General features: G+C 38.2%; 1 protein-coding gene across 2 annotated transcripts in view; it reads left to right on the forward strand.

Annotated features, from left to right (window-relative positions):
* The window catches only part of QSOX2 (quiescin sulfhydryl oxidase 2), a 37,317-nt gene that overhangs the window by 6,992 nt on the left and 14,474 nt on the right, over positions 1-15,851 (forward strand). Inside the window, exons 2-8 of one of the 2 annotated variants that reach the window (XM_019540938.1) lie at positions 2,671-2,771; positions 4,392-4,440; positions 5,569-5,677; positions 6,228-6,318; positions 10,296-10,441; positions 11,503-11,646; positions 13,065-13,194. In XM_019540938.1, coding sequence (XP_019396483.1) covers positions 2,671-2,771; positions 4,392-4,440; positions 5,569-5,677; positions 6,228-6,318; positions 10,296-10,441; positions 11,503-11,646; positions 13,065-13,194 — 770 coding nt within the window. The remainder of the gene's footprint in view (positions 1-2,670; positions 2,772-4,391; positions 4,441-5,568; positions 5,678-6,227; positions 6,319-10,295; positions 10,442-11,502; positions 11,647-13,064; positions 13,195-15,851) is intronic. The other variant, XM_019540939.1, reaches the window with a different exon arrangement.

Consider the following 15,851-nt stretch of genomic DNA (forward strand, 5'->3'; position numbering starts at 1 on the left):
AGTGCGATGCCAGAGCTGCAGGACAGTCTGTAAGCATGTTGTGGAGTTGACAGTGGGCTCTATCCAGCAGTTGGCATCTCAGGACAAAATATCTTCCCTCTGTTTTATCTCAGTTGTACACTGATTTTTCCCAAAGAGAAAAGACTAGGTGTTCTTGGTAGAAATACTAGAAACATGTTGACATGTACTTGATTCCACATTATCCAAGCTGTACTGTACCTTTGGTACAGAGTACTGAAAATTAGCCTGGATTTAATCATACAAGGAATCACAGCAACAGCGTCTTTCTAGAAATAAACTGAAGACAGACCAGCTGTTTAGACCATTTTCTAACCTTATGACTTTTACACACTAAATGGAAAATGCTATTTTAAGAGTCTTTCTGTCATCATGAGGACAGCAAACATTGACTTTTCAGGATTGTGTGAGAGCCTCAGGAACAATCCAGCTTGAGGCCTGCAAAACAATATTTACTTTTATTTTACCAACAGACATCCATGATCTTCCAAGTAAAAATGGAATGGAGTTAATTGTAATCAAGTCCTGCTGGGAAATGCCTTGAAATGTGATAGAGCTCTGAGTAGTCCTCTACCAATGACACTTTTTATTATCTGTGTAAAGAAGTTTTGTGTTAAAAAAAAATACGAAATGCACAATTATTTTGGTCATACTTCAGCCATGTTGATGCATCTTAACATTCCCTGATTTTTTTTGCCTCAATTTTATTTTCATTCGTTATGAATTCGTAGAGAGCATGAATGTATCTTTTCTGGTCTAAGTAATTATAAATACCCATTGCACAAACTTCAACAGTAGTATAGCATTTAGATTCCAGAAGTCTCCTTTTATTTAACATTCATTTTCATTGCCTCTTTTTGTTTTGTTGTCACAGAATACGACTATTAGGGCTGAATGACTTAGTACAGGTAACATCTTTCTTTTCCAAAATTTTCATCCAGAGCTTTATTCCAGTATTTTTTAAAGACGTTCTTAGTGGGGGCAGATGACAGAACAAGGAGCGGTAGCTTCAAGTTGCAGGAAGGGAAGTTGAGGTTAGATATTAGGAAAAGCTTTCTCCCTAGGAGGGTAGTAAAGCACTGAGACAGGTCACCCAGAGAGGTGGTGGGGTCTCCACCCTTGGAGCTTTTTAAGACCCAGGTAGACAAAGCCTTGGCTGAGATGATGTATTTGGGGCTGGTCCTGTTTTGAGCAGGGGGTTGGACTAGTCGGGACCTCCTGAGGTCCCTTTAACGCTCATTGTCTACGATCCTATGAAGTTTAACTTGGCCTCCCTCTGTTTCTGTCCACATGCTCTTCTCAGTCTTAGGAGGACATATATCAAATACTGAAAAACAAGCAGTTCCTATGAGATTCCCAATTTAATTTGGCAGCTTGGGGAATTTAGGCCAGAAAGGCATCTAAGCTGTTGAATGCTTCTCCAAATTCCAGGTTTCCTATTGATGGCCTCCCGCATAAAGTGCTCAAGTTTATTTAAGGACTGTTAAAAAGGATTAAATGGATGGTACAGCAAAGTGATGTGAGCTAACATTAGATGAGAGATTTTTAGCGGTGAGGGCTTGCTTTTGAACTTTCCTCCTAGACTAGAGGACGTCTGTAGTCATGGCTGTTTCTTGAGCATCTCTGTTCAAGTTGTGGATGAGCGTTTAACTTTCTCTTCTTAGCAAATTTTCTGCACAGACCAGGAAGGAAAGTTGCTGAAAAGCGTAGCAGAATTAGTTGGATGAGTTTTGGGTGGTTTTCTTTTCTTTTAACTACTGAATATTTTCTATATAATGTTCACATGCCTCAATATATTTAAATATGTATTGGCAGCCTGTCATTCAGCACAATTTTAAATTATTGGTTAGAAGCAAAAAGAAAACCTGTTAAATACATCCAGGTTTTCATTAGAATCGTTGGTTTAAAATATTCTACACAATTTATCACTTTAAACAATTTGATGGGGTTTTTGATAAAATGCTTCATAAAACTTTAAGCTATACCCCAATTAATCTCCATAATACTGTATTTGCTCAGATATTTTACAGATGCATCCAACATGTGTCTGGACAGCAATTACACTTAGGACTGCTTTCATTAATCAAAATACAAGCTTTGTGGGTTTAATTAGGGATTGTGCATTTTGTAAGTCGGAAAAAATTGCAAGTTCAGCAAAAGGCAGGTCCATGTTACCATCAACTATGATGGAAGATGCATCATCCTATATAATCCTGTCATCGGAAGGCATGGGGATGTGTAAACACTATGTTCATCTTATAAAACTGACCTGCAAAATAAGTGTAACTTAACTAACTTACTTGACTGGAATACTTGTTAAAGTAATGTAGTCCTTTACTTCATCCACCTGAACTGAATACATGCCTTTAACTTTGATAAGGCATGTGTATCACATTGAGGTTTCTTTTTCTTCAGATTTAATAGAAATATTTCTCTCCAGTGTACTGAATTAAGTGTTCAACCGTCTTCAAGTTTAGTAGAGCCAAATCCTGTTGAGGGTTCAAATGCAGGACCCATGAGACAAACAGGGCGTGATACTACATTGCTAAGTCTGGGAGTTTTGCTATTGGATTTGAAGGCTTAGAAGCAGTCCCTAAGATTAGATTCCTGATAACTTATGCACCAGTATGAAAAGCTGCTCTTTATTTTCAGACTGGGAACCTGCCATTAGAATTGGTGTGCTGGATTGTGGGGAAGAAGACAATTATGAGACTTGTAAAGAATATGGTATTTACTACTATCCAACCTTTAGGGTAAGTGGCACAGTAAACCCGATTAGACAACTGATGCTCATTCCCATGTATGAAAAATACTTGTTCAAAGCCTAAATGTTTTGTGTTGCTCTGTGTACTCTGATCTAGGGTAGCAAAACCTTCTGCTCATGACTAAAACAGCAAATGTATTAATCGGGAATGTTGCGCATTGCTGCTTATTTTGTGTTAGACTGTTTTTTTCTTTTGCAGGGAAACCTGAGATGCTGATAAAATGTGCTTTCAGGCTTAGTCAGTAAAATGAAATAGCTGATGCAATCTAGGTTAGTGATTGTCCAAAAACAGTGGATTTGAAAAATTCTGAGAAGAGGCATGGCAACAGGAAGCAGTGTATTATTACCGGCATTTGTCTCCCATTGCTGCAGCACCTGGATGCAATATATTTGTTAATGTCAGGTTTTTTATATACTATACTATATTCAAATGTTAAACAATATTGGTAGTTGTGTATGTTTTATCTTCATTTGATGTATGAAAATAAATCCAGTTATTTGAAGCTGATAGATCAGGGACAAAGGTGGAATCGAGTAGCTGATTGCACAAGTGTCTGTGTTGAAGCTAGCCTTTTAAATTTTGCATCAGTCCTTTGCTGGCCTCATATCACTCTTCAGTTGGCAGCTGACCTAAGCTGAATTGAAAATGCTTCATTATGTTTGCCAGGAGAATGGAGAACAGTGTACAAAACAGAAATCTTGTATCTGAAAAAGAAAATTCAACTTCTGTTTTGACAATGTTACTGGAATTTCCTACTGTGCAATTTTCTTTATAATTCATAGGTGAGAGTTAAATGAGTGCATCCAAGCAAGAAAAAGTTTGGTATGAGATTGGGGGAGGAGGGGAAGGAGGGTGTTTCACTTTAGAAACTGTTTGCTTTTCTCAGATGCAGCAAACAATAGTTTATTTTTAGGCAGAAGTCTGGGCAGGCTGGTGTCTTACAGACTAACTCATTCAGAGAAGCATGAGACTTCAGTGGCTACAACTGACTTCATCAGATCCTAGTAATTTGATTTCTGAGGCTCAAACCTGATGCAATCCTTACCAAAATACTGTTTCAGTTTTTAACATGTTTTAATACACAGCAGCTTTTTGCTGCATTTGTTACTTTGTTACGCTATTACTTTTGTTTTTACCACTAGAGGGAGTTCAGAGTAGGAGCATAGTTTTAGCATGTCTAATCATGAATTTAAATCAGCATCTAAGATCCTGAACCTACCTATGGTCCCAGGGACTTGAGTGGAATTTATGAAAAGTTCATCTTCAAAATGCAAAGTTCATCTTCTGCAGAGTCCATGGGGTGTTTTGTTATAAGTTTGTTAAATGACAGAAACGTCAGACTAGTAAGAATTTTGATTTAAGGGTCAATTGGTTAGACTCTCTTTTGGTATAATATTGCCACCTATTACACCCATATCATTTGTGGATCAGGCACTTGAGTTGTAGGTTGTGTTTGCATCAGCTCAGAAACAGTATTTCGTGAATTAAGACTAGAAAGCATGCACTCAGGATAATCAAGTTTTGCCTCTGAACTGAGTTGCCTTGAGATTTACTCTTTTTCCTCTTGAGCAATGAATTGTCTTTAAAGGAATACTTTTCTCCCCACAGTACTTCAAAGCCTTTACGAAGCAGTTCACGACGGGAGAAAATTATAAAGGTAAGAATATGTCTTTCTAACCAGTCTCAGAAGTATTTATCCTATGATGCAGCAGAGTGTTGTACAGTTAACAAGAATTCCTTACCCATCAATGAAATTCATATAGCTCTAGGTATATAAAGCTAATCAGCAGAGCTGATGTTGCTCAGGACATGAGGTTAAACTCTCCTGCTCTCTTAAAGTGCTGTATGTAGTTGCCTTAATTTCCACAGCTCACCACATCAGTCTTTTAAAATAGTATTCTAAAAAATACCAGCATCTTTCAGCAGCATTGTGTCCTTGTTGAAACATTAGTCCAGCCTGGACTTGGATAGAAATTTGCTGTCTTCTGATTTACCAAGGCTAATTGCTCTAACCTCCTGACGTTCACTGGAGATCCTTGTTCAAGTGCTGACCTAGTGCAGCCCAGCTTATCTCTTGGGTTTGACAGGATCACAGCTTGAGGTGCTATAGCTTCATTGTCTTTTCAACTGGATTAACATTTAGAAGGCCAGAGGTCAGAAAAGAGACTACCTGTACCCCTTGCCCCTCTTGTTGCATTTGATTGCAGTTGCACCTGTTGTTTCTTAGGATTTGATGGATGTCTTATTTATTTTCACTTACAAAAAAGTGGAAGGAATCTGGTTTTTAAGCCTGAGCAGTTCTTAAAAGTATTTCTGTATATTGCTGACTGTTATTTTACTCAGGCTAATTGCTAAGAGGATTGTGCCAGCATCTTGAATTTTCAATGTGTGCCATAAACCTGGATGCCCTGGTTTTTGTTACTGAACGTTGTAGAAAAGCTACTCAAACGCTTTCCACTGTCAGTATTGTTTAAATATGAACCCAGGCCCTGAATGAAGCAAAATGGCATTTCACTGAGGCTGGAACTGGTGAGTCAGATCAGCTTCTTTGAGTTAAACATATTATATTTTGTTTGAGCTCTTGGGGAAACCATTTGAACATACTCACAGGGAACCTATTTGCCTAATAAATGACCTTCTCCAAAGAAGTTGTGAACTAAGCCAGACATGGTCACCTAGCTTTTTAGCATAAGTTACAGACCAAGAGAATGAGAAATTAATGTGTTAAGTTGGATTTTTTTTTTCTTTCTTTAGTCTGAGTAGTCTTTTTTTCATCTATTTTTAGCAGGGTCAGATCGTGAGTTGCAAACAGTTCGTCAGATGATGATTGATTTTCTGCAGAACCACTCCCAAGAATCAAGGCCACCTGCTTGCCCCCCACTTGATCCAGTTCCGTAAGGATTTTGTTTTAATAGAAAACACTATGCATGTATTTTGCTAATCCAAATAAGGCATAGGGAATGCATCTAAGGATAAAAAATGTCTGGCTATATCTGCCTAACATGCCTAGAGCAGTGATTCTGAACCAGGGTGCCACGATCTTTTTCCAAGGTTGCTACGCATTGTTAGCACTGTTAGTTATGCAGACATGATTCATGTGATAAAACTACAGATTTCAGCTAGATGAGGTTCTTTGGGTAAATCTGATATCCTTTATTAGATTCCAGATAGGCATTAAAAACATTCTGACCTGCTGCAGTTGTTCCGAGTTCTTTGCAACAGAAGAATTGCTCTGTTATTTTTCTGTAGTCCAAAAAAAAAAAACACGTGACAACTAAGAGCTGGCATTTTCTGAGAGGTGCCTGGAGTCTATCAAGGAGTGTCAGTTCTGGAAAGTCTAAAAAAGGTGGAGAGCCACTGGTCTAGAGGAAAGAGGTTCTATGTTAATGATGATGAGGACATGATGTGTATTTTGTGCTAAATTACTTTTTCTTTTCTCAACAGGTCCAGTGATATCGCTACTCTTTTTGACAAGAATAATCATCATTATACTGCCATTGTGTTTGAAAGCAATAGCTCCTATGTTGGACGAGAGGTAATGTGTGACTTGTGAATTTTATCTAATACTGAAATAGTGCATAATACTCTTAGTGCCTATGGGATTTGGTCAGTGGAATCATTTGCATGAAGGAAGTTGTACGTGTTTACTGGAATAGCCACCTTTAGCCAGCTTGTACACCTTATAATGCGACTAAGCCATGTGATACTACAAGATACAGAATTGTACTTGGTTACAGAGAAGGACATAAGTGAAGGAGGAGAAACTACGAAGTCACTATTCTGGCTATGTAGTATCCTTGAATGCCGTAGTGACAATTTAGTTTATCCATCTCAGTGTCAGTTGTCTTTTGTCTTTGAAGCCGTGTAAACTCTCAGGAAAAATATTTTTTAGATTATGAATGACTTGCTGCTTTGTCATTAGAGAGCATCATTGGTCTTTTTTTATTATTTGAGGTTATCTTTTATGACTACAGTATTTAGTAGTCATCTATAGTCAACCTCTGGGGTTTTCAACAGTTTTGGGTCAGGGTACCCCCGGTGGCCAGACGTGGGGTGGGGGATGCCACGCAGCCAGACACAGAGCGGCACTAGCCACCGCATGCCAGCTTCCCGCCTTCACTGTGTCTGGCTGGGCGCATCAAGCACAGGATGGTGCGTGTCGGCACGCTGTCCCTGTCTGCCCGCACATACCCCCTAGGGCCTTCTCAAGTACCTCTGGTTGACAACCCCTGGTTTACCTGATACATTCTCTACGAGTAATCCTTACCATTTAACATGCCAATGGGAAAAAAGTCACTAAATCCAAAAAAATATAGTAAATAGGACAATATATTTCTTAATTTATACTGAGATATACCAGGGATTTAGGAAACAGTATTGAGGATAATGAACATTGACACTACAACACAATATACAAATATGATCTTTTTTCAGATATAGTCCGTTGAAATAGTTTCTGGGGTCAGTCCAGCCTGCTGCCCTTCTGTAAACTGGTTCTTGGAATTGGATCCAATCACACACAGTATTGTGTGTGTGTGTGTGATTTGATACCCATCTGTGAAAAAAATAAATAAGATCCCTTCCTGTGCTGCCTTGTGAATTAGATGTATTCAGAGGAGGGCTAAGTCAATCACAGTCTACTGCAGCAGAAAAGAAGCCACAATTAATGGACTAAACAAGGGTATTAGAGTGTAGTTCTAGGAACAAGAGTTTTTGCAGACAAAGTTGAAAGGACTTTGAGGTTTCAAATGGCTTTGGTGTGAGGGAGATAATGCGAGTGCTAAATATGCCATACAGGATTGAGTTCATGTGAAGAAGTGCTGGTCTAAGGGTATGGACATAGAACCAACTTACCCCATGGTAAGTGGAGCTAAACTAGTGACCTTCATATAAGAGCATGCCCATGGGCAGTTTTTGGGTAGTAAAGCCTTATTCCGTTTTACACCATAGTAAGTCATGTGTATGTCTATACCATACGTTGCATCTGGATTTCACTTATACATGCTGTTGTACTTGTCTTAATGCCATCACTGTAATGCATACTTCATAGGAAATATCTCCTCTTGTTTTATTGGAGTTATTGAGGATGTAGAGAATTAATTTTGATATACAGTATTTAATTTGGCATCATATCATGCTGTAATGTGCTGTTGTTCACCTAAACCACGTATTTTTTTTACTATTGAGCTGGTCCAGTGTTACAGCTGGAGTGTGCTAGTTGCCAACAGTGAAAACCAGGTTTGGGAGCAGACTGCTTCCCAGGCAGAAGTTCCCTAGAGCCTGTGGTGTTCAAATTAGCATGGTAGCTTGAGAGAGAGGGTGGGAAGAAGGGAAGGGAGGCTTAAAACCTATGTTTTCATGGCTCTGGCTGAACCAGAGGAAAAATGTTTAACATATGGGGAGTATACAAGACATAGAGAATATCATAGTAAAAGGTACTAAGTTAAGTGTGGGAGAAAGAAAGTGTAAAAGATATACAAAGGAATTGAGGATACAAGTGAACCAGTGAAGAGCTTTAGGAGGATGGAAGAGGAAGATAACTTTAAGCAGTAGCATCTTAAAGGGTTGTAGTATGGAGAAAAGTGAGAGAGATTATGGACCAGATTTTGACCACTAGGCCATTACATTTGCAGGCCCAGGTTTGGCAGTTATTACGTGTAAAGTTGAAGTCACTGTAGATGTGCAAGTTCTTTCCACATTTACGGACTTCAACATCTAAGTGCTCTGAACTGTAGTGTCAAAAAATGTCTTCAGTTATATATGCTCAGCAAAATGATTCAGTGCTTGAAAACTTGCATATCTGTATCTAGGGCTGGATCCGGGGGGATGACGGGGGGGTGGTATAGTGGTGTAGGTACACCCCCCGCCCTTGGATTCCAACTACCTGGCCATGGCAGCAGCACCTCTATCTAGGTGGGAGTGAGGGAAGCCAATTGACTTCATGGCTCATAATCTACCTGATTCCTTTTAAGCTCTTCTTTGTTCCTCAGGTATTAATGACCCTCTCTCTTTTTTTAATATTTTTGATGTTCCTCTAATTACATTATCTTTTCTTCTGCTATTCTTCTGCCTGCTAGTGTCTCCTGATACCAGAGCTCTTATTTCACAGCCCTCTAGACTGTTTTAACTCTAACTAGAAGTATTAATTCAAGTAAACATTAACTCAGGAATGGAAATATCTGTCAAGATGCTCAAGAAGACTAGATTACCTTTGTGAATCTGAAGGAGAAATGCACATTTAATTCTAATGACAACAAGACTAATGTAACAATATCTTTTGATTATTTTGCCTAGTTTGTTGCATTTGTATACATAATAGACAATATAGCAAATTAATATATAATTCCACTGAAGTTATATTTGCTTTTTCTTTTATCTTAAGCTCATAGCCCTGGGCTCCTAGTTAACATATCAGTTAAACTTCTAGTTTCTTTTTAAGTGGCAAAAAAATATATATTGTGTTACATGTGATAATGCACCACACTATCTGCAACCCTGCCCCTTTTCAAAATCCTAGATATACCGAAGAGTGTGTCACTTTGTTCTCAGTGGTAACAGATGACTAAACAAGGAACAATGGTCTCAAGTTGCAGCAAGGGAGGTTTAAGCTGAATATTAGGAAAAATTGTCTTGCTAGGAAGGTGCTGAAGCACTGGAACAGGTTATCTAAAGAGGTGGTGGAGTCTCTACCACATTATCTGGGATGATGTAGTTGGGGCTGGTCCTGCTTTGAGCAGGGGTTTGGACTACATATGACCTCCTGAGGTCCCTTCCCACCCTCATTGTCTATGATTCTGTGATTCACTACACACTCATTGGGATTTGCGAAGAAATATCCTGTGGGCTGTTTGGAGGCTTCCTGAGGCTATTTCATCAGTCTTTCTAATGAAGTCTTAAGGTACACGAGACCTAAAAGGGAAAAATACCAAGGTGAAGCAAGGAAAAAACAAATGGATCAGAAGATGAGAGAAAATAATTCTGAGAGTAAAATAAAATTCTTCTTTAACAAGGGTTATTGGTGTCCAGGGAATACTAAGGAATATATATATTTGGTGAGTATTAAGGTGGTTCCGTCTACAGTGTAATTTAGAAGGATATGGCGGTTTATGCATGTTTGCCTTTCCTACAAGGATTAGATCAGTGATTCTCAATTGGGGTGCTTAGAGATCATTTCAAAGGTACTGCAGGGTGCCACATGATGTTAGCACCCATAATCTCTCTCACTTTTCTCCAAGGCAAACTTTTCACAAGGTAAACCCAGAGATTTCAAAGGCAATCTGTAGTGTCCAAAACATTCGGATCTGCTGTGGTCTTTGAGTTCTTTGCAACAGAAGAATCGCTCTATTATTTTTCTGTTGTCAAAAACGAGTGAAAGCTAGGAACTAGCCTTTTCTGGGGGCGGAGGGAGGGGAGGGGCTTAAATCCACTGTGTCTTAAAAGGTTGAGAACCACCGGATTAGATATTCCTTGGACAGTGTATAACTTGTTATGCTTATCTTTTTTATTACCCAGGTGATCTTGGACTTGATTCAGTATGAAAACATTGTGGTGAAGAGAGCACTGAATTCTGATAAGGCTTTCCTGGAGAAACTTGGTATTACCTCAATCCCTTCGTGTTACCTGATCTATCCAAATGGGTCCCATGGATTAATTAATATGTAAGTACTAATCTCTCTGTAAGGAATTTGTGCAGTACTTTAATGGGTTCAGTTAATACCTTACTTTATATGAAAAGAAACTTACTTTTACTCAGGTTTTATTTTTTGTGCATTTCTGTAATGACATTTTATACCTTGTATATGTTCAGTCTGTTTTCCTGATTGAAATTAAGTGTTCAGACTCCTGTAGTGTAGACAGACTGACTTCCTCAAGCAAAAATCAGAAATCTTTTCTGAATTGAGTACTAAAAGAATAATGTTCATATTTAATAACCTGTCACTTTTTATACGCATGACACTCAGTGGAGTTTGATAGCACATAGACAGTTATTCTCAACCAGAGTGTTACGAGATCCTTTTCAGGGTGCCATCATGCACCACTCAGCATTATCTCTGCTACATGTGCAAACACCTCAGTATGATTTACAGGATAAATGCAGAAATTGTAAATAGAAATCCATTCTGACCTGTTGTGATCTTTCTGAGTTCTTAGCAACAGAAGAATTGCTCTTATTATTTTTCTATAATCAAAAAAAATGAGTGAAAGCTCTAAGAGTTGGCATTTTCCAAGGGGAGCCTGGAGTCTAACAAGGAGCGTCTGGTGTCTGGAAAGGTTAAAAACCACTGACATAGACATTAGCTAAATGTATAGAAATTAAATTGCTGAAATTGGAGATGTCACTGATATTATAGTCCTCAGGGGGAAATAGCTTGCAACAAATCTGAAACAAAAATATTGCATCAAATTATATAGGTGTTGATTGGGACTCTTGTCCCATGGAAATGCTGCCTGAATAAGGTGTAAAACATGGCCTGAAGTTTTTATGAAAATGGAATTAGTTTGGCTGGTATTCAGTCACTGGTCCTACATGTATGTGATCATTCTTATAACATTTTTACATTGCACTTTGCAAAAACAGCATGGTAAGCTTTACTAGATTTGTAGAACAAAGGTTAAAGAGAACCATTTTTTTTCTTATTTCACAGGTATGTTTAGCTCTTCCCGTCAGTCACTTAGCTTGACGTTCATTTTAACTCTCTTATTGTCCTTTCACACACAGTTTGAAGCCTCTTCGGTCTTTCTTTTCTTCCTATTTAAAGTCACTGCCTGGTGTGAGAAGAAAACTGCTTTCCCAACTTCCGATACCCATAAAGCAAAATAAAGAGGAGAGCACAGAAATCAAGCAATGGAAGGAGTTTGACAAGTGAGTGATGCTGTTCAGCCTTAATCTAATGGTTGGTAGTTAAATCCATTGCTCTGTGGGAAGCTATAACGTGATTAATTTCAATATCTTAAATTATTTATCCACTTCTCTTGCTGTCTTCAAAGGATAGACCTGGTGTTGAATAACTGACCTGGTGACTGTTTGCAGTGATGCTGAGTAAACCAGGGATTTGAGTTTAATGTGTGCTTCTCTAGAAGAAAGGTCTCTCCTTGCCTGTTTGAAGCACTTAAAAATATCAAGGGCTCAGTTTTGTTCCTAATGATGATGGTGGGAGCAGGATTGAGGATGAAACTAGTATTTGAATCATTCAGTTCCCTAGCTGAAATTTGTTTTTCCCCCAGAAAACTTTATAAATCTATGTTCTAGTTAAGTATTAATAATAATAATTCAAACAATAAGCTTTTGGCAGACCTAGGGAACACAGGGTGCTCTGTATCTGTATATAAAATGGTGAATCAGGGCACCATAGGGAAGTTGCTGGGTAAATGCAAATACATTAAAAATCCTTAAGTCACCAGAAAAGATGTTTATCAAACCAAATCCACTAAGGTTTATGTTCACCCTCTTTGACTGTTAGAGAAAAGGATATGAGAGCTTTGCAGTGAGATAATCCTTTACCATCTTTAGCTGGAAAAGATGTAAGGCTGAGTGCTTCCATTTTGTACTTATTTCATTTTTTTATGGTTACTATTTAAGTGTCAGTCCTTTTTTCCAGAACAGATGGTAGATTTCTTGTAAAAGTGTATACAAAAATACTGTGCTTATATTGAATTAGATAATTTTCATAACTGATTCTTGAGCAGTTGTAACCAAACCCTAACTCATCTAGGATCTAGTCATTTTTGCAAGTATCTTTCCATTAGTTTGTCTGGGTGCCTGAAGCTGGACTGTTGATGTCTCTTTATTTAAGCAACATGAAGTCAACAATTTACTGATAGTTTTTTTGCTTTTTTCTCAGAACTCGTCATTCTCTATTTGTGTTTTAACTAGTTGGGTGGTGGGGGTCATCATTTTTTGATGCAAACTGTTTTGTTGCTGACAGGATGTCAGGGTTATAATTTAAGTAGCGGGAGAAGGTGGTCTGGGAAGCAGAAAGTTCTTTATCAAATACAACGTAACTTAGGCTACGATGCATCATTTATCTAGTCCCAGAACAGAGTGACATAGAATTACTGTTTTAAAGAAGGAAGACATTGAATGTAATGTTCTGTATACCAGGCACCTGTACTAACCACAGTATCTTTCTGCACTTGGAAGAGGAGATACTGCAGCCACTGAAGTAGCAAATGTTGAGGTTTCAACACTACCCACTATATATCAATTTTACCTGTGTGACTGGTGAGAAAATGAGCAAAAACAAACCTGCCACTTTTTAACATTATATATGTGTGTTTTAGATCCAAGCTGTACATGGCTGACCTTGAATCCGGATTGCATTACCTGCTTCGGGTAGAGCTTGCCACTCACAAGATGCTTGAGGGAGCTGAGCTAAAAACCTTCAAGGATTTTGTTACAGTCATTGCCAAGGTATACGCTTCTGCTCTTCAATTAGGTTTGTAAGAGTAAAGTGAATCCAATGTAAAATTTACCATGTGACTTAAGCCTCTGAAAGCGTCTCTTGAAACACCTTTAAATGTGCATGTTTTGCATCCACATCATCCTTATATGTGATATTTTATTTCTGAGGATGTAGTTTTTTGAAGGGTTGATGGGGCTAATACCTGTAGGACTAAAATGTTTTTTAATTATTATTAATGTTAAGCCTGTTGCAAGGCTTAAAATAAATTAAGCAGTATTATTTACCAAGGCATACTAGAGAGGCCTAATTGTGGGGAGGAGGAGAAGACTTAATTGTTTTTTGAAAATAGGTTGTAACTAGGCATGGCCTTTTTTTTTCATTCTTGATTTTTTGTAACCATATTGTTCTACCTGTGTAACTACATACACTGTTAAAAATCAGGTTGGATTTCCAAAATCTTAATTGAAGTCAGAGCTGGTGAGCACCATATATCAAACTCCAAGCAGCACATGAGGTTAGTTTGGTGCTTTCTTTTGGTCTTGCCAGTCCTAAATTTTAGATATTAAAATGGTGTTACGTAAAAAAATTGAATTTGGAGAAATTCTCATATTTAACCTTGTGAAGCAACTCCAGTTAAACATGACTTAATGTGTCTACACATTTCATTATCAGTCATTTAACAGCGTGTGTTTATTTGTAAACAGAGCAAACTGATGACTGGGGGATGGGATAATAAAGGTTATATAACATTTCCAAGTATCTGGATTTGTGTGAAAAATCAGTCACTTTCTTTTCCCCTATGACTAGCAGAGGTCAGAAATCTCTAGCTGGCCTCATTTCCTTTAAGAAAGTATAGTGCTGATCTGTCCATCATATTATCCCTAAAACACCCTCTGTTCTTCCTGATGGATCCTGGCCAACTAATGTAATTTACTGTCCTTGCTATTACAGCATAAATGGGAATGCCTTCTTTTAGTGGCATTCTCTTCTCTCTCATCCAGTTCCTGCAACAGCAATGGAAGTTGAACACTTGGAAAGAATACGTCTCTTCAAATAAGTCACCTTTTATTCCAGTTTTGACTTTTTAGTCGTAGGGTACTTCATATCCTAAAACTTCAGAAATTGAATGAACAATACGGATACTTTCATTTTATTTGATTCAGATTTAAGGCTTCGTTCTTTAGAACTTCAATCCTTTTTAAAAACTAGACAGTTGATTAAAAATCTTAGAACCCCAGTTTTGGGGCTTGTACACACTCTTCTTGGTAAAGAAGAGGCTATACAATGTTGATAACTCACAGAGCTCTGGGCTTCAGATCCCTGCTTGGGGATTTTCACTGTCATAGGATTAGCTTGTTGGCTATTAGAGGGGCTTGCAGCAGCCTGTTTTTCGAATCCTTCGTAAGAAGGATGCTTACCTTAGATCCCCAAAGACTAGGAGTGCTGCTCAAATAGGGTCTATGTGTAAAATGCTTCTTTCGGTCTTCCAACATTTGCACTAGTCGGCCTCTGAGAGGCTGTTACAGCTTACGAGAAGTGCACCAATATAATTGATTGTGTATGTTATTGGTGTTTCAGCTGTACAGAATTTTCTTATTGGTTACATTACAACAATGTTCTTGAATCCCCGTCAAAACTTAGGGCCCATTGTGCAAGCTGATGTACAGACAAATCATTCCTGCTCAAGAGTTGCTTGATCGGTTAATTAAAGGAGACTTGGAGTAGGGGGAAAAAAATCATAAAATTAAGCACACACCAGACCTTGAACCAAGCATTTGGAAAGAAGCGGTTATCTACCAAGAAGTTTTGTATAAATAATTGGATAGCTACTGCAGAACGAACTAGCATTTCTTTAGCATTTTGTGTTATACCAGTTCTTTACCTGTGTTCTGATATAACTGACAGAGGGGCTGCTTCCTTGACTGTTGGAAGTGCTGCCACTTGGTGAAAGGAACTGTGTAACAATACAGATCATCTTTGCACAAGAGTTTAGGATAAAGAGGAAATAACCTTACATAAAATTAAACCGTATGAAGCATTTAATATGGAAAGTGCAGTTACCCAAATCCAAGTCTGATAGGACTAGTTGCTTTCTTCCCAAGAAACGAAAGAATAGTTCTGTAGAAAGACTTCAGTCTTTACAACCTATGCTGTTTGTGTAACCACTGCTGCAGCTTTAAACAGGGAGTCGCATTTCCCTGTAAATATGCCTTTGATCCTCTCTCTAAAATAGCTGTGACATTGAAGGAAGCCATGTATTGTCTGCTTTTTTTCTCCCACTATACATATTTTTTTTAATACGAAGGGTAGAAATCTGTATAAGAAAATGTATTGGCCTTCAAAGTTCCTTCCTAAGCTAGAAACATAAGTAAAGTAGAGTTGGGTTAGGTCAAAAGTTTGATGAGAGATTTCCATAGTAAGGCAAGATACTGTAGTAGGTCTTGTGATGTTTTCCTCCATTCCATTATTATTAAGGGCTGATGTCATGTAGGGCAGGTAAAACTGCCCTGGTTTCACTTTTATTTACCATGGGGAATGAGCAGGTAACTAACCCGTTGCTGTATGTTTGCTTTAGGCCCCCATCCTCTGTTAAAAATACAATCATGTGTCTGTATCAGAAGGCCTGAACTCTAACGATCATAAAAAGTCCTATAAAGGCACCTGT

This window comes from Crocodylus porosus, unplaced genomic scaffold (assembly GCF_001723895.1).
Source record: "Crocodylus porosus isolate Cpor-Errol unplaced genomic scaffold, CroPor_comp1, whole genome shotgun sequence".
NCBI lineage: Eukaryota > Metazoa > Chordata > Crocodylia > Crocodylidae > Crocodylus > Crocodylus porosus.